The sequence below is a fragment of the Prionailurus bengalensis genome, chromosome A1 (assembly GCF_016509475.1).
Source record: "Prionailurus bengalensis isolate Pbe53 chromosome A1, Fcat_Pben_1.1_paternal_pri, whole genome shotgun sequence".
NCBI classification, from domain to species: Eukaryota; Metazoa; Chordata; class Mammalia; order Carnivora; family Felidae; genus Prionailurus; species Prionailurus bengalensis.
Window position 1 is genome coordinate 9,944,863 of NC_057343.1, and position 23,704 is coordinate 9,968,566.

At 49.2% G+C, this 23,704-nt stretch overlaps 1 protein-coding gene across 1 annotated transcript in view; it reads left to right on the plus strand.

Annotated features, from left to right (window-relative positions):
* Positions 1-14,988, plus strand: part of LOC122481139 (arachidonate 5-lipoxygenase activating protein) — a 29,075-nt gene extending 14,087 nt beyond the window's left edge. The window contains exons 3-5 of the mRNA XM_043576220.1: positions 2,224-2,294; positions 6,556-6,637; positions 14,503-14,988. Of these exons, the coding sequence (XP_043432155.1) occupies positions 2,224-2,294; positions 6,556-6,637; positions 14,503-14,665 (316 nt within the window). The 3' untranslated portion in view covers positions 14,666-14,988. The remainder of the gene's footprint in view (positions 1-2,223; positions 2,295-6,555; positions 6,638-14,502) is intronic.
* The last annotated feature ends 8,716 nt before the right edge of the window (positions 14,989-23,704 follow it).

Genomic DNA, 23,704 nt, shown 5'->3' on the forward strand with positions numbered 1-23,704 from the left:
GGTTGTTCTTCCAGTCCGTAAGCATGGAATATTTTTCCAGTTCTTTGTGTCCTCTTCAAGATATTCCATAACTGTTCTACGGACTCAGTCTTAGAATGATATACGACTGAGTCGTAGAAAATATCTGTACCTCTTTGGCTAGGTTTTACCTCTTTGGCTAGGTTTATTCCGAGGTATCTTATTGTTTTTGTGTGATTGTAAATGGAATCAATCCCTTGATTTCTTTTTCTGCTGCTTCATGATTGGCGTATAGAAATGCAACAGATTTCTGTACGTTGATTTCACATCCTGCGACTCTGCTGAATTCGTGTTAGTTCCACCAATTTTTCGGTGGAGTCTTTCCGGTGTTCTACATAGAATATCGTGTTATTTTCAAATAATGAAAGTTTGATTTCATTCTTGCCGATTTGGATGCCTTTTATTTCCTTTTGTTGTCTGCTGAGGCTAAGACTTCTAGTACTATGTTAAATAGTGAATGGTGAGAGTGGACATCCCTGTCTTGTTCCCGACCCCAGAGGGAACACTGTCAGTTTTTCTCCATTGAGTATGATATTACCTGTGGGTGTTTTCATATGTGGCCTTTATGATGTTGAAGTATGTTCCATCTGGCCCTACTTTGTTGGGGATTTTTATCAATGTGGATGTGCATATTGATGGTCCTGACCGAGACTGTCAACTTTTCCAGAGGATATTTGCTATTTTTTTAGTGTAGTCGAAGAGCTCACGGATATGGTTACAGAGTTGGACTGACCAGGACGTGCATCCTGGCCCCACACCTTGTAGCTCAGTGACACTCAGCAGTTAGTCAACTTCTCCCAACCTCAGTTTCTCATGTGACAATGAGGGTAACTGGGGTAGACTGAGTAAAGAGCCCCCAAACATCTTCACCTCCCAATCCCGGGAACCTGTAGGTTCTGTTACATGGCAAGAAGGAATTCAGATTGTTAACCACCTGACCTTAAAATCAAGAGATTACTCTGGATTATTTGGGTGGAACCAATGGGATCACAAGGGTTCTTTTCCTTTTAATTTTTTTAATGTTTATTTATTTGTGAGAGAGAGACAGAGAGTGAGTGGGGGAGGGGCAGAGAGCGAGACACACACACAGAATCTGAAGCAGGTTCCAGGCTCAGGTGTTAGCACAGAGCCCGACGCGGGGCTCAAACCCGTGAACTGCGAGACCATGCCCTGAGGAAGTCAGATGCTTAACCGACTGAGCCACCCAGGCACCCCTAACAAGGGTTCTTTAACTGTGAAGGAAGGAGGCGGAGGAGTGGGTGTCAGAAAGACCCTCTCGGCCACTGCTGCCTTTGAGGTTGGAAGGGGGCCACAAGCCAAGGAATGCAGGTGATCTCTAGAAGCTGAGAAAGGCAAGGCAAAACGGATTCTTCCCTAGGGTCTCCAGCGGGCTTGCAGCCATGCTGACCCACCTTGACCGTGGCCCAGTGAGACCCATTTGGACTTCTGACCTCCAGATGATTTGTCTTGTTTTAAGCCCCGACGTTTGGGGCTACCTGTTCCAGCAGCCGCAGAAAACGCATGCAGTCACCCTGCGCGCTCACACGGCTGCGGTGAGTGTCCGGGGGGACAAAGGGTGTAAAATATCAGCATGGTGGCTGGTGTGAGGGGAGAGCCCCTCCCCGAGAGTGAAGACTGAGCCCTGAACACGGCGATCGCACCACCAGCACGAGACCTTTCTGAGCGTCAGCTTTTCTGAATCGACCCTGGTTTCTTTCACGCTCGAAGCTCATCTCCCCGCCCCGCCGCCCCCCCCAGCCTCGCCTGTGGGTCTGAGCTGACTTGTGTGTCTGACAAAGGTTTCTCAGTTGGGCTCTTCTCTCCTGCACCCCCCACCCCCCACCCCCAATCCTGACAGCTGCCACAGCCCTGCTGTCTGTGTTGCTCACTTTTCAATTCCAAGAAGCACTTTGGCACAGCCAGGAGCAGGAACCCTGCCAAAACGAATCCATCAAGAAACCGAGTCTCCGACTGGCTTCACTGAGGAAGGGACTAAATGGATTCTGAGCATGTATTTGCTTTATGCCACTGCCTATGTCTCATGCGGCAGCCGGGTCCTACCGGTAGATATAAGTGGAGTCATGAATGGGGTTCGTGCTTCATGTGTGATGGTGATTATCAGCTTGGGGTTTCAGGTGATTTTCAGACGGTGCCGCGGTAGCGTGTTTCCTGATGCTTCTTCTCCTTATTTTTTTTATTCTACAGCCAAAACTGTGTGGACGCGTACCCCACGTTCCTTGTCGTGCTCTGGAGCGCGGGGCTGCTCTGCAGCCAAGGTAACTCTGGCTTCTCCTTGTGTGTTCTCTTTCTGGAGCGTGCGCCGTGGGGAGGTTCAAGCGCGGGCTCTTTTGTTGAAAAGACTTTGCTTGACCTCCAGCTCCGATCCCCGTGAAGCCCTCGGAGAGGTGAGAACCCTCGGGAGGTCGTGTTTCAGGCATGCTCTGCGCCTGTGCGGAGCGGGTGCGATAATGCATTGCTAATGCTTGCTCCCCGGTGGCTGGTTGAGAGCTCCTGCGCTGACAAGGGTGGTTTAAGGCTAAATGTGACTCAGAATCCTTAAGCAGTGTTAGCGCAGATACAAGGGCATTATAAATGAGGGCGCCTGAGGGATCTATTCTGGGACCGCCGTCACTCTGCTCTTCTGCTAATAAGCTTGCAGGGTGGCAGGTCCTCTGTCGGGCCTGGGTCTGCAGAGCCACGGGCCGGATTCCAGGTCCCCAGCCTTCTCCGGGGTTAGCAGCCGCCCACGGTCTTGACTTCAGCAGGTTGACTCCCAGAGTTGACCTAAAAGGACCAGGAAACCAGAGTCGTGTTTTTCGGGTCCCCTTTGGAGATCGGCACTGTGCCTGGCCGGGGGGGGGGGGGCTGGCGTGACCTGGCCAGCTTCCACAATGTGGCCCCCCGTGGGGGGGTGTCAGAAAAGGCCACAAGTGTCCCCCGAGGGACTCTCTAATCCTTACCTCTTCTCCCACTTGAGGGAGTAGGTAGAGGGCGTATTATCTCCCTCTTATCTTTTTGTTAAGTTTCTTTATTTCTTTTTGAGAGTGGTGGAGAGAGCGAGTGGGGGAGGGACAGAGAGAGAGAGAGGGAGAGGGAGAGTCCCACACAGGCTCTGAACCCAAACCGAGAGCCAGACGCTTAACCCCGCGGAGCCACCCAGGCTCCCCTCCCTCTATTCGCCTGGAGAACACTTTGGTTCGGGGAGATGAGACGACGGGCTCAAGGTTACTCAGCTGGTGAATAACAGAGCCAGAAACAGAGCCCAGGTCTCTGGCGCTAAGTCCTGGATTTTGCACCAGGGCTTTTCTGCATCATCCTCGTATATGATGCGTAGACCTTGAGCACCTCCTACGTGACAAGCCCTGTGCTTAGATACACAGTGATAAATAACAAGACGTAGCGGCCGAGCACATGGCACTTGGTGAGATGAACCACAGGAAAAAAAGCGAATGGATACATCGTTGCTGAGAGTGAAAAGAGCCATGAAGGAAAGGAATCAGGCGCAGGGACAGAGAACAGAGGTGAGGGATGGCAGCAGAAACCCCTTCAGGGACAGCATGTGGCCTCCTCCTGTGCTCCATAAGGCTGTCATCACTCACTATTTATTTACCACTATCTATCCCGAGTGTCTGGCGTCACTTGAAAAATCAAGCCAAACTATGCTTATACGAGGAGTTACGATTCCTTTTAGGTCCTAGATGATACTCGATAGAGGCGGATCTAGAGTTGTTCTAGCTAGATAAATACAAAGGGAGTGTGAAGGTGTTTCAGAGCCCCGGAACTATGCATTTTCTGCCAAACAGTTGTTGGCATTGCTAGGGGTCAAAAGTGTCAGTAAGCCCTCTTCGGTAATCGTCATTTCTTATGCTCTATAGTAAATTACTGGATTGTTTAGTCAAAAGGAACCTCAGAGATCATTCTCGCCCAGATTCTTCGCTTTACAGGAGCAGGAGCCCGAGTCCCAGAGGGACAAGCGGTTTGCTCAAACCTCAGAATTTTCGAGTCCAGATTCGAACCCACTGTGCCTTTCCTACTGTTCCAGGCGGCCTGGGGGGTCCACGAGGCATGAGCACAGCCATTTTCCACCCCTGACTCTTGTGAGCTCATGTTCAGTTTAGCTCCTGTTGAGAGAGAGATGTGCTGGTAAGTTAGAGCAGAGCCATCCCGATGGGACAAACCAGGAAAAACTTTGTTCAGGGCAGATTGTGAATTGTGACAGTTTCGTGACTTTCAGATAATAGCATGAACTTCATAAGTGGTTTCTTTTGTGTTTTGGTTTTCTTACCTGTCACATAACACTAGTATTTTGGGAGGGTCTGGGGACTGACAGACTGGAGACAATTCTTTTTTTTTTTAAATTTTTTAAGTGTTTTCTTTCTTTATTTTGAGAGACAGAGGGACAGAGAGAGAGAGAGAGAGAGAGAGCACACATGCATGAGCAGGGGAGGGGCAGAGACAGAGGGAGAGAGAGAATCCCAAGCAGGCTCTGCACAGTCAGCACAAAGCCTGATGGGAGGGCTCTAACACACGAACTGTGAGATCATGACCTGAGCCAAAATCAAGAGTCAGATACTTAATCAAACGAGCCACTCAGGCATCCCTAGAGACTATTGTGAAGACACTCATTGCTGGTGTTGTGACCCTGGGCTGTTCTTCACTCATCCTTCCTAAGCCTCAGTTTCCCCATTTGTAAAGCAGGAATAATTGAGTTCCCAGGGTGCTTGAGAGACTGTGCATAAAGTCCCTGACATAGTGCATGACATAGATCACATTGAACCATAGAAAACTGCTGATGCCTGACAGTTTAGGATCCACAAAAATGACCTAACAATAGAAGCCCAGTAAATGTGATTACTGATGGCACTGGTGGTGGTAACACGGTTTTAAAATTATACAAACTTGGTTTCAGATTCCACCTTGTTAAAACATAAAATTCAACCGAATAAATTTGAAGACCTAATCGGCTTCATTAAAGGATTCACGAATCCAACATCCCATCTAGCAAGCGGGGGGGGGGGGGGGGCGGGGGGGGGAGGGAGGGGGGCAGAGGGGTTGTACAAAATGGAAGGTTTTTATAGGAAGGAGGGTGAGGCAAGAAAGTTGTTAGCAAAAGAAAAGGATTTTTCCGGGCAAGGTTTCTTTCCCTTAGAGAGGAGAGGAGGGGCCCTTATCCTGCAGACCTCACCTTCCTTCCATCCTGCACGTGGGAGAGGGCCCATGCGACCCATGACTGCCTTGGCTCGGATCAGAAAATTCCTGATTGCAGATTAAGACTGCATTTTGGAGGGAGATGGAAATTGCTATCAGGTTAGATAAGAAGCCCGGTTTGGGGACTTGGCCTAACTGATGCCATTTTGGGCGTGTGGTTTTCTTTTTAACACTTTTCTTTGGCTTACTTGACGTTTATTAATTCAGTTAACAAATAATTTTTGAAAGCCACTATGTGCCAGGCACTATGCCAAGCACAGAGATGATGGCTGGCCAAAAATGTGTGTCCTCATGGGCCTTTTGGTCTGGTAAGTGCAGCTGGGCAAACTGACTTCCTTGAGCCTAAATTTCTTCATCTGCCCAATGGCGACAGTGATACGTTCTTTACCAGGGGGCTGGGAGGATTGGAGACCCAAGTACCCAAAGTGCCTGGGGGCAGTGCCTGACATATAAAAAGCACTCTGTCGACACAATTAATTTGGCATTTGAATAATGCTGGGAGGTCTTCAGGGTGCTTTTATACCCATCACTTATATCACCCTCATAATTATTCCTGAGAGCTAGGAAAGCTGCAATCACCCCTTTGTCCAGATGTAGAATGAGTTAAGTATTAGCTCCTGATCCGAATGGTTCTTGTGGGGTTGGGTTTTCTAACTCTCAAATCCAAGGTTCAGGACTCCCGATGCTCACGGGTGCTCCTCAGGGGACTAGAAAGCAAAGGGAATCTCCTTCTCTAGAGATGTTTTCTGAATTGGCAGCAATTTTTCAGAAAAGGTTGAGCATTGCACTGCCTGGTGGCCCAGAGGGGAAGGGTATACTTTTAAGAGAGCCAGCCTAGAGCTGGGCTTGGGGTTCCGGGTCTGGTTCCCCATCCCCTGCCCCGGACCACATCACACACACACACACACACGCACACATACACACAAACACACACACCACCCATCCCACCTGGCAGTCTTACACAAGCCCTTTGACCCCTGAAGCCCAAGTTTTCACATCTCGAATAAGCAAAGATGATATTGGTCATGTGCGAAGGGTTCAGATTACATGATGGGCAGGAAAACACTTTGTGAACCGTACCACGACGCCCATAGAAAGTAACATTACTATCATCGAGGTTCTAGGTTTCCACCAGCCCTGGGCATTTGCTGAAGTCCAGCCCCAGCAGCCAGCACTTGAGGCTTCTGCTAGATTTTGTGACCAACATTCGTTGTATAATGACTGGATTAATGCTAACATAGCTAACTGGATTAATAACTGGATTAATGCTAACTTAGCATGTTCTGGCATCTGTGAAACTCACACGGGTGTTTCCCTTTCTCCACTTAGTTCCCGCCGCCTTTGCTGGCCTGATGTACCTGTTCGTGAGGCAAAAATACTTCGTCGGCTACCTGGGGGAGAGAACTCAGAGGTAGGCCACTGGGACTGTTTAAGAACCAGGGTGTGAGCCACGCTTTTTGAGCAAGCAGAGGGATCGTTCACCACCATATTCTGCCCAAGATTTAAGGCTCTGGGCTGGGGGGGGGGGGTGTCACTCGGGGCTGGAGGGTGAGGGCTATAGTATCCCTCCCCCTTTTCCCCCTGAACTTTGCGGGCTCGGCAAATACCGCTGGGGGACTTGATTCCTATGCCCAGTAACGAATTCCTCCACATGGCGTCGGGCCCACGAAGGATGCTTTCACACCGCACGCTGCCCATTCTTGCCCCCCCTCTGCCCCCTGCTCTACTCCCACCCTTCAGAGTCTGACTTTCTGGGTCTGGCTTCCCAAGGCCTCCGGTGAGTGAAGCATTTCATTGTTTGCCTAAAGAAATGAGAACTAAAACGTGCACCTTGTGATCAGTTCTCTTGAGTAACAGATTTTCCAGGGACCAGCAGGAAGAATGTTGCAAAAATAGGACGCACGAACACTCAGAGGACGGAGCCTGTGAATAGAGTCCCCGTTGCATTGCTGATGGAGGCTGCCAGACGGAAAGCCCCAGAGCAGCAGCTATAACTTTGGCTACACCCGGTTTGGGAAATCCGGATTTCCATAAAATAAATGAGGATACTTACAGGAGACATGTTATAGTCTGCCACCAGTTCCTCAGGATTCTTGTTAGAATTTTTTTTATTTATTTATTTTTTGAGAGAAAGAGAGAGAGAGTGAGCAGCAGAGGGGCAGAGAGAGAGGGAGAGGGCGAGAGAGAATCCCAAGCAGGCTCCGCGTGGCCAGCGCAGAGCCCGATGTGGGGCTTGAACTCGTGAACCGTGAGATCGTGACCTGAGCTGAAATCAAGAGTCGGACACTTAACCGACTGAGCCACCCAGGCGCTCCCACTTCTTTCGAATTCTTAATGTACCAGCAGGGCTCCAGGAGCCAGGCGTGTGTTCTGGGAGGCTGCCGCCTGCCCGAGTGGTGACTCCAGCCCTCCCCTCCATTTTTCTCCCTTGTCTAGTTTCACGTCCCCCCCCTGTCTCTTACGATAGCACCCTCCTCTCGCGGTTAATGGGCTCTCCGTTTAGATAACATCTGCAGCGGTGACAAAGGCATTGACATCCCGGGAGGTCGGCAGGTGAAAGCATTCTGTCTGGGGACCTTGGGAGCCTGTGAAACTAAATGGCTGGGGGCCGGGGGGTGATGGCGAGCTGCAGCCAAGAGAAGAATGACTCGTCTCTCAGAGATTCTTTCCTGGGCTCGTCTGCTATTCATTCCTCTCTAGTGGGGTTCTTATTTACCCTTGAAAACCACAGTTCCATTATCTCTCTTACCCTTATCAACACTCTCATAAGTGATATTCCTCGTTCTCTTCCACTCTGGAAAGCCTCTATTCCGCCTTTTCCCGGGAGAGCACCTGTTGTCAAGAAGCGAGGGGTGGTGGGGTGTCTCTCAGTTAAATAAGGGGGTTCTGCTCTCTTGGGCTGCCTCCTGTGCATCCCTGTCTTCCTCCGCAGAGTCTCCGGGGTCTGGCCCAGTCACTGTTCTCTTCGCCTGTCACCTCTCGCCTGAGATCTTAAAGTTGCTTTAATTCTAAGACAATCTGTGGAGCATGACAACATTTGTTGATTTGCCCGTAGGCTCTCTGCATTTTAAAGGTAATCGCTGCTAGGGAATGAACCGAGGTGGCAAAAAATAATAAGATCTAGACTTCAAATCTTAAAAATACTAGACTTCCCTGGACCTCATTAAAATGTAATTGGCCTACGGGGCGCCTGGGTGGCGCAGTCGGTTAAGCGTCCGACGTCAGCCAGGTCACGATCTCGCGGTCCGGGAGTTCGAGCCCCGCGTCGGGCTCTGGGCTGATGGCTCAGAGCCTGGAGCCTGTTTCCGATTCTGTGTCTCCCTCTCTCTCTGCCCCTCCCCCGTCATGCTCTGTCTCTCTCTGTCCCAAAAATAAATAAACGTTGAAAAAAAAAATGTAATTGGCCTAACCTCTTAAATCCTGTCCTGGTCTCCCCCGTGAGATCCCACCGGCCCCTTTACCACTGTCTGTGGTGCCTTCGGAGCCTTCTCATCTGTCCCGCACCCACAGCCTTCATTACTCATCCATCACGGTGCTTCTTCCTGCTGAGACCGGACACGGCCTCACAATACTTCTGAACACAGAGTTCGGAGCTATTGGCATCAGGAGAAATGACATGTATGGGATGAAATGTCTAATCCTAATCTACACCGACATATAGTTTGAGGTAGATGCAACCCCGAGAGCCTCCATGGCTAGGTCCAAGAGGATTTTCAATTCTGCCTTCTGGAAACTATGTGCTAATACCCTCTTCCGCCGTGGACCCCCTCCTTCGGATCCCCACTTCCGTCCCTGGGCCGTGTCACACTTGTTCTCTGCAGATGCTCTAATGGCCAAATGTCTTCGGGATCTGCTTTAGTTCTTGGGCTCACCATAGAGGAAGATACTGCTCAGGGAGACCCTTCCAGGAATTTCTCCCGGGGGGCTGTCAATCATCTTGGCTCCTCCCCAGAAGTTGCTTTGGCCCTATCCACATCAGAAGTTCTAGTGTCATTTTGGGTGCAGTGGGTGAGCATGACGTTCCTTGATGTGTCTCCCCCACCGAAGCTTCTTCCTTCTGGAATTTTGGAGCCCCCACCTTTGTCCCTCCTAGAAGCTTATGGCTCTGATTCTCAGCCCTACATCCTACTCCCTGACACTTTTCTCCCTGTTTTGATTACGTAGTTTGTAGCATCTCAAACCACATGAATTTCAGGGGCGCCTGGGTAGCTCAGTAGGTTAAGCGTCCGACTCTTGATTTCAGCTCAGGTCTCAGATCTCAGATCTCAGGGCCGTGAGATCGAGCCCAGTGTTGGGTTCTGTTCTGACAGCATGCAGCCTGCCAGAGATTCTCTTTCCCTCTGTCTCTCTGCCCCTCCCCCGCTCACTGTCTGGCTCTCAAAAAAAAAATGAATTTTAGTTTCTTCCCCTTTCATTCTAAGCTACTATCGGGACCCAAACTCAGTGGCAGTTGGCATTATATTACAAGACTATTTGCCTTTTATCATCTACCTTTACTTGACTTTTAAAAAAAAAATGTTTATTTATTTTTGAAAGAGAGAGAGAAAGAGAGAAAGAGAGAGCATGAACAGGGGAAGGGCAGAGACAGAAAGAGACATAGACTCCAGGCTCTGAACTGTCAGCGCAGAGCCCGACGCGGGGCTCGAGCCCACAAACCGCAAGATCATGACCGGAGCCAAAATCGGACGCTCGACCGACTGAGCCCCCCAGGCACCCGTACCTTTACTTGACTTTTATCATGTACCTTCCCTAGCTGGTACCAAGCTGCTCTCTCTTCCCGTCCCTCAGGGCCCTGTTCCCTGTTGGAGCTCCCACTAAAATCCCTCTGTGCATTTTGAAGTTCTTAACCTAGCGGTGGACGAACAAGGATTGGCAACTCAGGTTAACCAGCCCCACCTTCACTCCCCATGCACTCAGCACCCGTGTAGCAAATATTTACTGACCACCCCTCCCCCGGGGTGGTAAGAGTCAGTTGCTGAGATGATAATAAACACGACAAAACCCTTGCCCTCAAAGAGGCCCGGGGTCTGCTAGAGTCAGGAGCAGTACCAAAATTACTCACCTTATAGAAACAATAACGGGCACAGTTTTCAAAAGTCCCGATCCCTCATAGCCATTTTCCCCTTTCGTGTCAATATTTTAGAATCTCTTCCTCCCCTCCTCCGCCTGAAGTGTGGACTGTGGGTTACTTCCCCAGAGTTAGAGAATGAACTTGCTTTCTTGGAACCCCCGGGGTGAGTGTATGGGTACCAAGGCTGGTGTTTCTTTTTTTTTTTTAATTTTTTTTTTAATGTTTTACTTATTTTTGAGACAGAGAGAGACAGAGCATGAACAGGGGAGGGTAGCAGAGAGAGAGGGAGACACAGAATCCGAAGCAGGCTCCAGGCTCCGAGCGGTCAGCACAGAGCCCGACGCGGGGCTCGAACTCACGGACCGTGAGATCATGACCTGAGCCGAAGTCGGCCGCTTAACCGACTGAGCCACCCAGGCGCCCCTCAAGGCTGGTGTTTCTAAAGTGCAACCCACCAACCAACAACCAAGTGCACCAAGAATTGCCTGGGGGTGCTTGTTAAAAATAGACATTCCTGGGGCGCCTGGGTGGCGCAGTCGGTTAAGCGGCCGACTTCAGCCAGGTCACGATCTCGCGGTCCGTGAGTTCGAGCCCCGCGTCGGGCTCTGGGCTGATGGCTCAGAGCCTGGAGCCTGTTTCCGCTTCTGTGTCTCCTTCTCTCTCTGCCCCTCCCCCGTTCATGCTCTGTCTCTCTCTGTCCCAAAAATAAATAAACGTTAAAAAAAAAAAATAAAAAAAAAAAATAGACATTCCTGGGCCTCACCCTGAATGTACCGAATCAGAATGTCTAGGGTGGGAGCCTGGGAGTATGCATTTTAACAACTTCTGCACACAGTGTGGGAATCGCTGAAGGCTGTTCATGCCTCTTTTCTAAGAATGATTCATTTGACAAAAATCTCTGGAGGGCCTGATTTATTGGAGATACGTGGGTGAGCAGAGGAACAATATCTTGTTCTCGTGGGCCTTACAATTTTTATTCCCTTTAGAAGTTACCGGGTTTAAAGTGGTATTTCCTTTCTGAAAAGAACAGAATTTTAAGGCCAGATGGGACCATGCAGTTTTCTTTTTTCCACCCACATTTTGTATATATTTTTATGTGAGGCGGGGGAGGGTCAGCGACTTGCCCAAGGCCACACAGCAGGGAGGGGGTGCTGGAGCTCAGGGGTCCTGGTGCCTGGCCCCAGCTACACCTCACACCACACCTCCTCCTCCTCGAAGTTTTAGGCACATTCGAGATGGGAATTGTCTGTCATAATGCCTGTTTGAATTTTTTATTTTATTTTATTTATTTTTGATAGGGAGAGACAGAGCACAAGTTGGGGGGCGGGGGCGCAGAGAGAGAAGGAGACACAGAATCCGAAACAGGTTCCAGGCTCCGAGCTGTCCGCACAGAGCCCGACGCGGGGCTCGAACTCACAAATGGTGAGAGATCGTGACCTGGGCGGAAGTTGGATGCTCAACCAACTGAGCCACCCGGGTGCCCCTGTCATAATGCCTTTTTGATGTTTTCACGTAGGTTTGATGCTGTGTGTGTGTGTAAGTGAGGGGGGATACGTTTATTTCGAAACGTAACAACAAAATCCTAGTCTCCAAAGGAGCCCTCGGGAAGGTAGACAGAGCAGGACTCTGGCCTCACCCAGACAGGTTTGAATTCCCACTTTGCCTCTTCCTGGCTGTGTGCCCTTAGGCACATCATTCCACCTGTCTCTTCTCAGTTTCCCCACCTGGATAATGGGTTACCAATACCTCACAAAGTCACAGATATAAAATGCCTGTCCCTCAGATGCTTCGTTTAATTCTGACCTTCCCCGCCCCATTTAGAGAGAACTGTGCATCAGCTTCCAGAGACGATCATAGAGATGCCTTGGGTTTCAGTCTAATTATGCAGGACGTGTCCCGCGGGCCCCCCCACCCCGGCCCTTCCTTCTGCCCCCACCGCGCCCACCGCCAGGCTGGACAGATTTCAAACTGAGGCTCCCGAAGTGCCCGAGGTGGGGACCCCCATTCACACTCAGCCCTGCGGGTGGTGGGCACGTGCTGAACCCTTGCCTTCCACGCCCTTCGCACAGTCCGGGAAGAGTTAAGGCACCACACAGCCGTCTCCTCGGGGGCGGGATGCCTTGAGACCTTTGAAAAATGCTGCCCCGAAGTCGAGAACACCACTATTTCAGCAGCAGGCGCTGCCATTTCATCCTTCACCGCAGATTTATCTCAAGCACATTCTGAAACAGCTTTGCAGATCGCTTTTTCTTGTTTCTGTAATGAGCATATGGTGGCCTCATTCCTGTGATAAATCTGAGCCACCACAATATTTGACTTTTCACAAGTGAATTTCCCTGAACCCTCTATTCTCTGGCTAAAAGACAGCCCCAGCCTTAGACTCTGTTACTTTCTCATCAGCATTAGCAGGTGACTGTATTTGTCCGCCAGGGCCACTGTAATCAAGTACCACAGACGGCGTGGCTCAGACAACAGAGATGGATTGTCTCCGGAGGGTAGAAATCTGAGATCAAGGTGTTGGCTGCCTTGTTTCTTCTGACGCCTCCCTCCTTGGCTCATGGGTGGCCATCTTTCCCCTGTGTCTTCCTTCTGTGTGGGTCTGTGTCCAGATCCTCTCTTCTTAAAGGACACCAGCCATATTGAGTCAGGGTCCACCCTGGTGATTACATTTTTACCTTAATTACCTCTTTAAAGATTCTGTCTCTAAACACGGCCATGTCCTGAGGAATTGGGGTTAGGACTTCAACACATGAATGGGAGGGGGAGGGGAGAACACAATTTAGCCCACCATGCTCTCTTTAGAGAGCATATTATTTTTCTCCCCAGTAAAGAAACAGGAGGTCTCACTTCATGAGCATGACTGTAAACAGGGAACCGAGGACAGAAGAACAGGTCAGAACGGGGCAGAAGAACACAGCGGGCCAAGGAGCAGGGACAATGTCGGCCAGCCATGTTTCTCAAGCTTTAATGGCCTGTGAGTCACGGAGGGACTTGTCAAAACGCAGATTTGGATCCGCTGAATCCAGAGAGGGACCTGCGATTCTGCATTTCTTAACAAGCCAATGCTGCTGGTCCGCGGCCCACACTTTGAGTAGCAAGGAAATAGTCGCACCGCTGAACGTTTTTCAGACCCTTGACATAGGGAAGTTAGGAGTTCCGTGATGAAGCTTTGGGGTCCATTTCAAAAAGATAAAATTTCTAACGTCGAGCCTGGGGATGCCAAATTCTGCTCTCTCTCGATTATGTCAAAAACCATAATGCTCAGCAGCACTGACGCACCTGTTTAGCTGAGTTGGCTGTTCTCGTTGAGCAGCCATGATTGCCAAAGGGTCCCCTCACTGGGTCGTGACTAACAGCCTTAACGAGCCATTTGGCTGGACTTTCCAAACGCACTAACGCTACCCGGGTTGGATCCGGCCACAGCGGTCACAAAAGGATCATTCAGAGGGAAGCCAGGGCAGCCGCTGTGCACAATTAGGTGGTCACCTATCACTGGGGAGCTACCTCCTGACCCCAGCTGATGACTTGCCTAAGCAGCGTAGGATTTAGAGCCTTTGAGAGAAGAATATGAATGTACTAAAACATCTCTGCCCCACCTCCATTCGCTTAAAATGTAAGAGCCTGTCTTCCGCTGCTAGGGGTCCAGCTTTCATTAGTGTGAACATGGCTCATTCCCAAGCAGCCTCAGGAGAATAGATTGAACCCTCGGATCCTGAAGCACCTTTTAGATTCCATCAGCCTCACTGGTTCGTGAAACCAGCCCCTGTCTCGGAGAGGCACTTCAGTCCTGGGGGAGACACAGCGGCCAGCACGGCCTCGCAGGCACTCCTGGAGCAGAGCGGCTGCAGAAAGGGTCGGAACGAGTCACTGGGGTTCCTAATCCCGGGTCAGAAGGCCTGACGACCGACCGACAGCACCCACTGACTTCCCGCCATGAGGGTTCAGAAGGACACTGGGGGAACGCAGAGAAGCTGTAGAGCAGAGCCCTAACGATGATGGGGTTTGGGGTCTCGGCTCTCGTAGCTTGGTTCTGAAATACGTTCAGTGACTAATAGTAGCAGAGACCCTTCCATTCTTCATAGGAAGTCAATGGAGCATGCCTGAGTAAAAGGAACTATAATCGAAACCCCTTGTGTCTCAAATTGGTGACGTTCTTTGTTAAGCCCATCTCAGTTGCCGCTTCTACTGTTTTCTCTCTTTTCCAGCACACCGGGCTACATATTTGGGAAGCGAATCATACTGTTCCTGTTCCTCATGTCCCTTGCCGGAATCTTCAACTATTATCTCATCTTCTTTTTCGGAAGTGACTTCGAAAACTACATAAAGACAGTAACCACCACCGTCTCCCCTCTACTCCTCATCCCCTGACTCTCCGCCGAATACAGGGTCGGCATTTCCATCTGATCGATACCTAAAGTCATCATAACTCAGCCCTTGGAAAGATAGAGCTCCTCTTTAGACAGCTGTAAATCGAATGACCATCTGGGCTCCGCAGCTTGAGTTAACCTCGCTTTCCCCGGAAGAAAATAACTTAGTGTCCGCTCCCCCGCCCTTGAGAATGGCAGTGGCCCCGTATCTCTTACTCAGACCCGTTCGGTAGTTCTGTAGGTTTCCTGAGTTACCCCACTTCCCGAAGATGTTTTGTGACCACATTTATGTTTTCCTCAAATAAAGCGCAGAGACATGTTTCAGGCTGGGGGTCGAGTTTTTTTGTGGGTTTCTTGCTACATTTGAACACCTAGTCGGTTTTCGTCAACCTCGACGACGATAATAGAAAATATACTGTCCTTACACGCAGGCGTGCCTGGAAGGCATTCACCAAAATGTCAATTAGGATTATCTTGGGCTGAAGTGATTTGGGGGTGAGTTTTACTCTGTGTTTATGTTTTCATGTATTATTTGCGGCAAATAAATGGCACTCAGCACAGAACCAGAGGAGACACAGCCAGAGCGTGGCCTTTCTGGGAAGCATTTCCCATCTCCCGGTTGGTCTAGTGTTGCCCTCTGACCTCCCACAGCACCCTCTGAACATCTCAACCGCAGCAAATCCATATTACAATGGAAAGATGTTTATTAGCGCGTGTCGCCCCGTCCCACTAAATCATTAGCTCTTGGATATCCCTGATGTCCCATCTATTTTGCTTTTCCTGTGCCAAGCTCGGAGACTGTCACATCGCAGGCATCCTGCCTCAAGCTAGTTCAGAACTCAAACAGACGTCCTGCAAAGTGATATATGGTAGGGGGCAGTTGGGGTGTTTTAGGAGATTAAGATGTTTTCTTTCGATGTTTTAATGGGATTAATTGTGGAGAAATGCAAAAGCAAAAACGAAAACAAACCTCCCGCCCCCCACACTATCCTTCCTTAGACAGACTTCCTGAAGGATCTTTTGTTGACTTCCTTAAGAATCCTTCACACACCCCATGAGGATTAGGTTGGTATCTTTATGTGCTAGCATCGTGCCCAGCACCCATCGTATCATCTCAGTTTAAAATGTGCTGTGGGGCGCCTGGGTGGCTCAGTAGGTTGAGCGTCGGGTCATGATCTTGCGGTTCGTAAATTCGAGCCCCGTATCGGGCTCACCGCTGTCAGCGAGGGAGCCCACTTCAGATCCTCTGTCCCCCTGTCTCTCTGCCCCTCCCTTGCTTGTGTGCTCTCTTTCGGAAATAAACATTTAAAACAAAACAAAACGAAACATGCCGTAACTCAGTGTCAGAGCCTAGGATAATGCCGGGCCCATTGTGGGGCCCCCAAGTATTGGTTGAATAAATGAATGAATGAGTTTATAAATCACTGGCTAGCAGTATTTAATAAAATATGTCTGTAGAGCGAGCCATTTCCCATATTGAAGATGGATTCACGGTGGTGCAATCGTCACACACACACACACACACACACGGTGTCCCTTGTCACAATTTAGATAATAGCTGGGTGTGGTCAAGGGTCCAGGACTCCCGACAGAGAGAAGCCAGCAACTCCTGAGGACTGAGCTCTCGGCTGAGGTGAACAGCGATGGATGAGTCCCTGCTACCCCCGCTGAGTGTCATGATGGTCACAGTCTTAGGCAGAATGAGACAAATCCAGGGGCCACAGCTCCCCAGTTTTCTCGGAGTTGCCTGCTTGGGGCGTGGAGGGAATGAAACATGGAATCCGGCCCGTGTGACGTCTGCTTCGCGTGCAATGCCCAAGGCAAGCAGATTTCTCAGTTCGCGGGAAAACCCCCATGTGGGCATGGTTTCCTAGGCCTATCTGATGGTCCAGACTAAAGCCCCGCTTGGGGTCTTCTGGCCAAACCCCAACCAGCAGAAGCTTCTCCGTGCCCATGGCTCCAGCAGAGTTGCTTCCGCTCTTAGCTCTCTGTAGAGACCAGGACCCAAATGTCCTACTGGGCAGTGGGAAAGAAAGGGCTTCGCAGACCACAAGGTGGAGGGAGCTCCAAGGGCCACCTCAGCCTGGCTTGGTGTGGAGGGCAACAAGGTGACCATCTTTCAAGGGCTAGTGGCCGCCATATTGGGTTTGCCTGAGACTAAGAGATTTCCTGGGAGGAGACGCTTTCGGTTTTAAAACTGGGACAGTCCTGGGAAAACCAAGATGAGTGGGTTGCTCTAAGGGCGAGCTGGGCCAGGATACGCTCGGGGGAGCCTGGGGACCCCTTAGCTCCCAGAGGCCGCATCGTCCGAACTGACCATGGGACCTCCAGAGTGCAAAGACAGGAAATGACGTCATGGCCCATCAGAGGCTCTGCAGACTCTGGCTTGGGTGGAGAGTCCACGACTGAGGGCACTCAGGGGTTGAGGTGCAGGTAGAGGAGACTTGACTGTTACGAAGAAGAGGGTCTCGGGGCAGAACTCCTGCTGTCTGGTCGGAGGCGACCCTGCCTAGTGGTCAGACTCTGTCTTCAGAGTTCCAGGCCTGGGCTCAACCCTTGCCCTGTCACCCCCTCCATTCTGTGACTTCCCCCCAAGCCTCCAGTTTTGCATTTATTAAATTGGGATAATAATAGCGTCAAAATATGGGGTTGCTATAAAGAGAGAAAGCAATTGAAAAATTTTAGCATATAATACCTGCTGAATATTATCCTCTGGTATTGCTATACTTATTATATTTATTATCGTTACGTTGTTTGATTCATTTTCTATTGCTGCATAAGAAACTCCCACAACCTTAGTTGATTATCACCCCATACGTTGCCACCTCACCGTTTCATTGGGTCAGAGGTCATATGCTTGAGCTGGGTCCTCTGTTCAGGGTCTCAGCAGGCCATAATCAACATGTCGGCCTGGGATGCAATCTCCGCCGAGGCTTGGCATTCTCTTCAGGCTCACTGGTTGTAGGCAGAACTCGGTTCTTTGCCACTCCAGAAGAAAAGCCCTCAGCTCCTGGTAGCCCCTTCCCTGACACATGGGCTTCTGCACAACATGGCATTTTTACCTCTTTAAGGCCAACAGGAGAGCAACATTGGTACCTTTTTCATCTCTGACCTCTAGACCCACTTTTATAAGGTTCTCCTGATTAGGCCAGGCCCACCCAGGTCAAGCTCACCTTTGATGAACTTAAAATCTGCTTTGGCACCACAGTGACATTGCCAAACCCCTTCACTTTTACCTTATAATGCAACTTAGTGAGATTACAATCTAGGCCCTGCTCACCCTCGAGGCGGGGGGCAGATGATGCAGAAGGGTGAGTCATTTTAGGATTCTGACTACCCAGCTTACCTTCCAGTCTCAGAGGAGCCAAAGGGAGCGGGATGGATGGTGAGATTATGGGTCTTCTGGGCAGAAGCAGGGTGGAGTGTGTGTGTGTGTGTGTGTGCTCGTGCACGTGTGAACATTTGGGTGAGAATTCTACTAGGAAGGAGGCCGGGGTCTCTCCCAACTCCTTAGGAGCAGGGAAGCTTCATTCATAACCTTTTCTATCCCCTGTGGGAAACAGTGCAGTGATAGAACAGATGAAGCTGAGACAAACAAGAAATGAACCCCACCCTCCCCTTCCATTTTGACTAAAATACGCTATTTTCATAAGAATGTCCCTGACTGGCTGTCCCCGTTGCCTGAGCCGACGTTATGTCTCTCCTGGACCATTTCCGTAGCCACCTCCATTGGGTGCTACATCACATGCCCTCGCTTGAAACCTGCCAGGGCATTTTTATCACTCTTAGGATAAACCCCAAGTGCCTTGATGTGGCCTTCCAGGGCCTGTGCGGTCGGTGGCGGTGTTCCTCTTCGAGCTGCCCGCCTTGGCTCACTGGGCGTCAGCCCCGCTGGCCCTCCTGCTGCCGGCTGTAATGCGGGGCTCCTCCCCCGGGTGCTCTGTGGCTCCCTCCCTCCTTGCGCTCAGAGTCTGCCAGTGGTCACCTCCTCACAGAGCCCTCCAAGACCAGCGCGGAGTCTACATAGAAGTGCAATTCCTCCTCTGCCCCGCCCACCATCTCCTACCCTTGTCTTACTTTTTCTTCTCTGTCGCCTGAAGTTAGATCACTTATTTAGTCCCCTACTTGTCCATTGTCTGTCTCCTGCACAAGGACAGAAGCTTCCAAAGGGCAGGGATTTTGTCTGTATTGCTCATCCCTCTATTCCCATGGCCTAGAACAGTGCTAGGCAGATAATCAGTGCTCCAGACATACAGAATGAGTCAATGGAAGAATGGACTGGGTTGGATGATTGTGTCTACTGGCTTAAGTGACTGGGAGGTAGGTTGCAGTGGTGATGGCTAAAGGGCTGTGAGCAAATTCAGGACAGGGAGCCTTACGGATGATCTTAAATTTGGGTAAGCCAAACTCCAGCTAGGGGACCCATTAGAAAATGGAAATCCCTCAGCACCACCCCCAGGGATATGATCTGGTAGGTTAGGGATTGGGCCCAGGAATTCACATTCTTATTAAGATTCTCTGGATCTTCCCGAGGCAGATAGTTGAAGACCACTCTTCCAGAAGCTTTTCGTTCTACAGCTGTACCACCCAATATGGCGGCCACTAGCCCTTGAAAGATGGCTCCTCTAAACTGAGATGTGCTGTAAACGTAGAGTGCACACCAGATTTCAAAGATTTAATACCAAAAATGTAAAGTATCTCATTTATAATGTTTTTGTATGGATCACACGTTGCAATGATACTCTCGTGGCTGTAGGTGTTAAGTAAAATGTATTACTAGAATTAATTTCACCTGTTTCTTTGTACTTTTCTTAATCTGACTACCAGAAATTTTAAATTACGTATACGGCTCACATTATGTTCCTATTGATCTAGAAGTTCTACGGGAGCCAGCAAGCCTCACAGCTGAAATAAGTGCTGGTCCCCACCCTGCGCACTTATCTTCAGGGATGATTTCTTGCAGACAATATTGAAAAATGTGCCGATGAAAGTTACCACAAGAAGCAAACTGGTCCTGTCTGAATCTGGAAATAGTTCTTTGAAGCTTGTTACCATATGATCACGAGAGTGTTTCATTAAGTATTTCTGATCACAGATGTGGCACATTATTAAAATATCATTTTTACGGTCACCCTAGAGGCGAGGGTTATCTGAATATGGAGAGAGAAACAGCTTGTGGGAGCTGTTGTATAAATGAAATTACTAGAAAGCAGTGCACTCGATTGCATATTGGCTTGGGGGCTTATTCTTATTAAAATGTTTAGATAGCAGTTTCTGTTCATTTTCTGCAGAATTGCTCTCCAAATTAAAAATTTGGCTTGGCACACCAATAGACCAGAGTCCCGGGAGAAGTTTATCCTCCTTTTCTTCTCGTTACCCTTGCCTAAGCACTTAGATGCCGTGCTGACAGGGAGCGCAGAAGGTCTGCACGGAGCACACGTGTTTGGATTTCCTGCAGCCCTGCAAATGGGCGCACTCGAACTTGCCTAAAAGAAGTCAGCGCGGGCTTCAAGCATATCAGAAGGTCTACCTATAGGAAAGCAACCACTCTGTCTCTCTTATGATAATTTTTAGAAACAATTTTTAACGGAAATTGGCCTTCATAGTTGAAGACTTGCAAAAATGGACTAGAAGCCACTGCATAAACAAAATGAAATATAAGCCTTCGCAGAATTCAGACTAATAAATGACTTCTCAGCCAACGAACAAGACAGCAGAAGACTGAACCTTTGCTGCAAGATGACTTCCTTCCCTACGTGTATGTTTGCTTCCTCGACGTCAACACGATGGCAACCAGAACGCGGCCACAGCAACTGTCTGGAAACGTCTATTCTCACCTGGAGCCCAAGAGCCACGCCCACTGGGCACACGGCCTCCCTCCCTCACCTCAATTATATTCAAATTTACCAATGCTTCAGCTGGTGTGAAAAGAGTGCTAGCTGATGCTATTGACCGTGAAATGGGACGATTCTTGTAACTTCCGTCAGCAAAAGGCCTTATTAGCAGTGGGGTTGGGGAGCTGGGGAAAGTGTGTGTGTGTGTGTGTGTGTGTGTGTGTGATTCGTTCGCGCCTACAGAGAGGACAAAACCCACAATAACATTTTGTGATTCAGCTGACACATCCTTTCTCTCTGTCTCTCAATCACCTAGGTTAATGAGGACAACAGAAAACATAGTTAATGCCTGAACCTACTCTCATCATAATCCTTTGTTTCAAAGCCCTTCCTTTCCTGAGATCACTACCTTCACTCTTCCCTGTCGTGAGGCTGTTATTGAGGAATTAAATGGGGGGAGGCCAGGCAGAGAAAGGAAGTGGGCCGCCAGAAAGTCAAGAGTTGCGTGGGTACTCTTCTAGAATGTTCCGCATTACTTCAGTGAGGGATTCTTAACTAGTGTGTTACTATGAAACAAGTCAAATAAATCTCTGACCTTGATGAAGTGCTAACGAATTAATTAATTTAAAAAGTAGCCATTACTTGTTACTTATATTCCTCCTTTTTTTCAAGTTTACTTATTTATTTTAAGAGAGAAAGCAAGCAGAAGCTGGGGTGGGGAAGAGAGAGAAGGAGAGGGAGAGAATCCCAGGCTGGCTCCGCACTGTCAGCGCAGAGCCCGACTCAGAACTCGAACTCACAAGCTGTGAGATCGTGACCTGAGCCGAAATCAAGAGTCTGACGCTTAACCTACAGAGCCACCCAGGTGCCCCTCTGTTGGAAGCATTTTAAAGCATCGCATCAGAAAAGCTCTTACCACTGACAGATATATGCGAGATAGATATAGCTTTTCATATAAAACACAAGGCTTGAAAGTCACGTCCCCCACTGTGTACTTGGGTCAACCTCCTCCGTGATTTGGGGAGACTGGTAGGAAGGTTTGAGAGATGCTAGACTGTGAACACAGGGATCAACAGCAGATCATGAGTAAACCATTTTGACTGGAGTGAAAGATCGCCCAAAAGGAAGGTCCACGGGTTAAGGTCGCGGACCCTTCAGTGCCGCCCAGCCTGTGGGATTTGGATGCTCTCAGTTGAGGGTTGTTGAAAGTGTTTGTTTTTGTTTTTAAGAGAATGATGCCTTGTGCAAAGCAGGATTTTCATAGAAAAACCTGGCAGCTTTACTGAAGATAGCCGAGGAAAGGAAATAGCTAGGTGGGGGAGGAGGAACGCGCTGGAGATCATTGGTAGGTGAAAATTTCAATGGTTTAAATGCAAGATGGGGCCTGGCCTAAGACGGAGAAGCGAGTAGAAGATGTAACATTTTGAATAAATAAGAGGGAGCATGACTGGTTGCATGGAAGCAAGGAAAGGAGAAGGAGAGTAAAAGAGAATTCTGGGTTTTGAGTCTGGGTGAGAAGAGAATCAGTCTGTAATTAAATTCCCAGAGTGCCCCTACCATATCCCAGGCCTAGGGCTAGGGGCTGGGCATCGACAGTGACAAAGAGAGACAAGATCACCCTTGAGGAACATTTATTCTAAGGGGACAGTAAGCAGCCAGAGAGGTCGAGGAATCACCCGGAGCAACAGAGGTTACAGACGCATAAGAGTGAACAGTTTTGACTTACAGTTCTGTGTAAGACAGCGAGAAAAATGAAAATCAAGGGACACTGAAAAGCCACTTATAATTAGGAGAAGTAAGAATTGCTAAGCACTTAATAATAGCCATGACCATGCTTTTATTACTTTCTCACTTGTGGACTTTTGCCCCAAGGTTAAAGAGCTGGCAAGGAGCAGATCCCGGATCCAAGTTCAAATCTATTATTTATTTATTTATTTATATTTTAGAGAGAGAGAGAGCATGGGGAGGGGGGTAGAGGGAGAGAGAGAGAGAGAATTTTAAGCAGGTTTCACACTCAACACAGAGCCCAACGTGGGGCTCGATCCCACGACCCTGGGATCATGACCTGAGCTGAAATCAAGAGTTCGATGTTCAAACTGACTGAGCCACCCAGGCTTCTAAGTCTACCTCTTTTTAAGGTCATTGTGAACTGACCTTATCCAAAAGGTCCAACCACGACTCGTGGGTAATTTGGGGCATATAATGGCACTGGGGCATTGAAGGTGGGTGAGAGTTAGCTATGTCCTCGGCCTCATTATCTTGTTATCAAGGAAGCAATTCTCAGGCCAGATTTGGCCACAAATATAGATCTTTTATTAAACAAACCTCCCTTTAGAAAGCAGGCCTGGGACAGTTCATATAACTGCGAGCTCAGGGATTCCTCTCGTCTAAAAGCTTCTTTTGAGTCAGGTGCCGTCCCTAAGGACATGGTCTCAAGCCTCACTAGATTCCTACGGCCCATTCACACCTGGGCTGGGGAGCACCTGCCCAATATTTACCCAGTCCTCAAAATATGAATACGTTTAATTTGAACATTGAGAGCCCATTTTTGACATGGGCTTGTAAACCAGCAAGCCTCTCTTTTGGCCAACAGAAACTCACTTCTCATGGGGGCGCCTGGGCGGCTCAGTCAGTTAAGCCTCCAACTTTGGCTCAGATCCTGATCTCGCGGTTCGTGAGTTTGAGCCCCATGTCGGGCTCTCTGCTCTCAGCACAGAGCCCGTTTTGTATCCTCTTTCCCCCCCTCTCTCTGCTCCTCCCTCTCTTGCACTGTCTCAAAAATAAATAAACAGGGGCACCTGGGCGAGCTTAGTCGGTTGACCGTCCGACTTCATCTCAGGTCATGATCTCACACTCCGTGGGTTCCAGCCCCGCCTCGGGCTCTGGGCTGACAGCTCAGAGCCTGGAGCCTGCTTCAGATTCTGTGTCTCCCTCCCTCTCTGCCCCTCTCCTGCTCATGTTCTCTCTCTGTCTCAAAAATAAATAAATAAAAACATTTTTTAAAAAATAAATAAACACTTAAAGAAACTCACTTCTGATACTCACTATCCTGAGTTTTAAAGCCTCAAGTGGTGATTGAGATCAGAAGAGCTGATGGCTTTCTGATGTAATACGCTTCGAGGCTGAATTTCTCTATTGCCCCTGAATTTCTTTCTTTTCTTTTCCTTTTTTTTTTCCTGCATGTATTTATTTTTGAGAGACAGAGA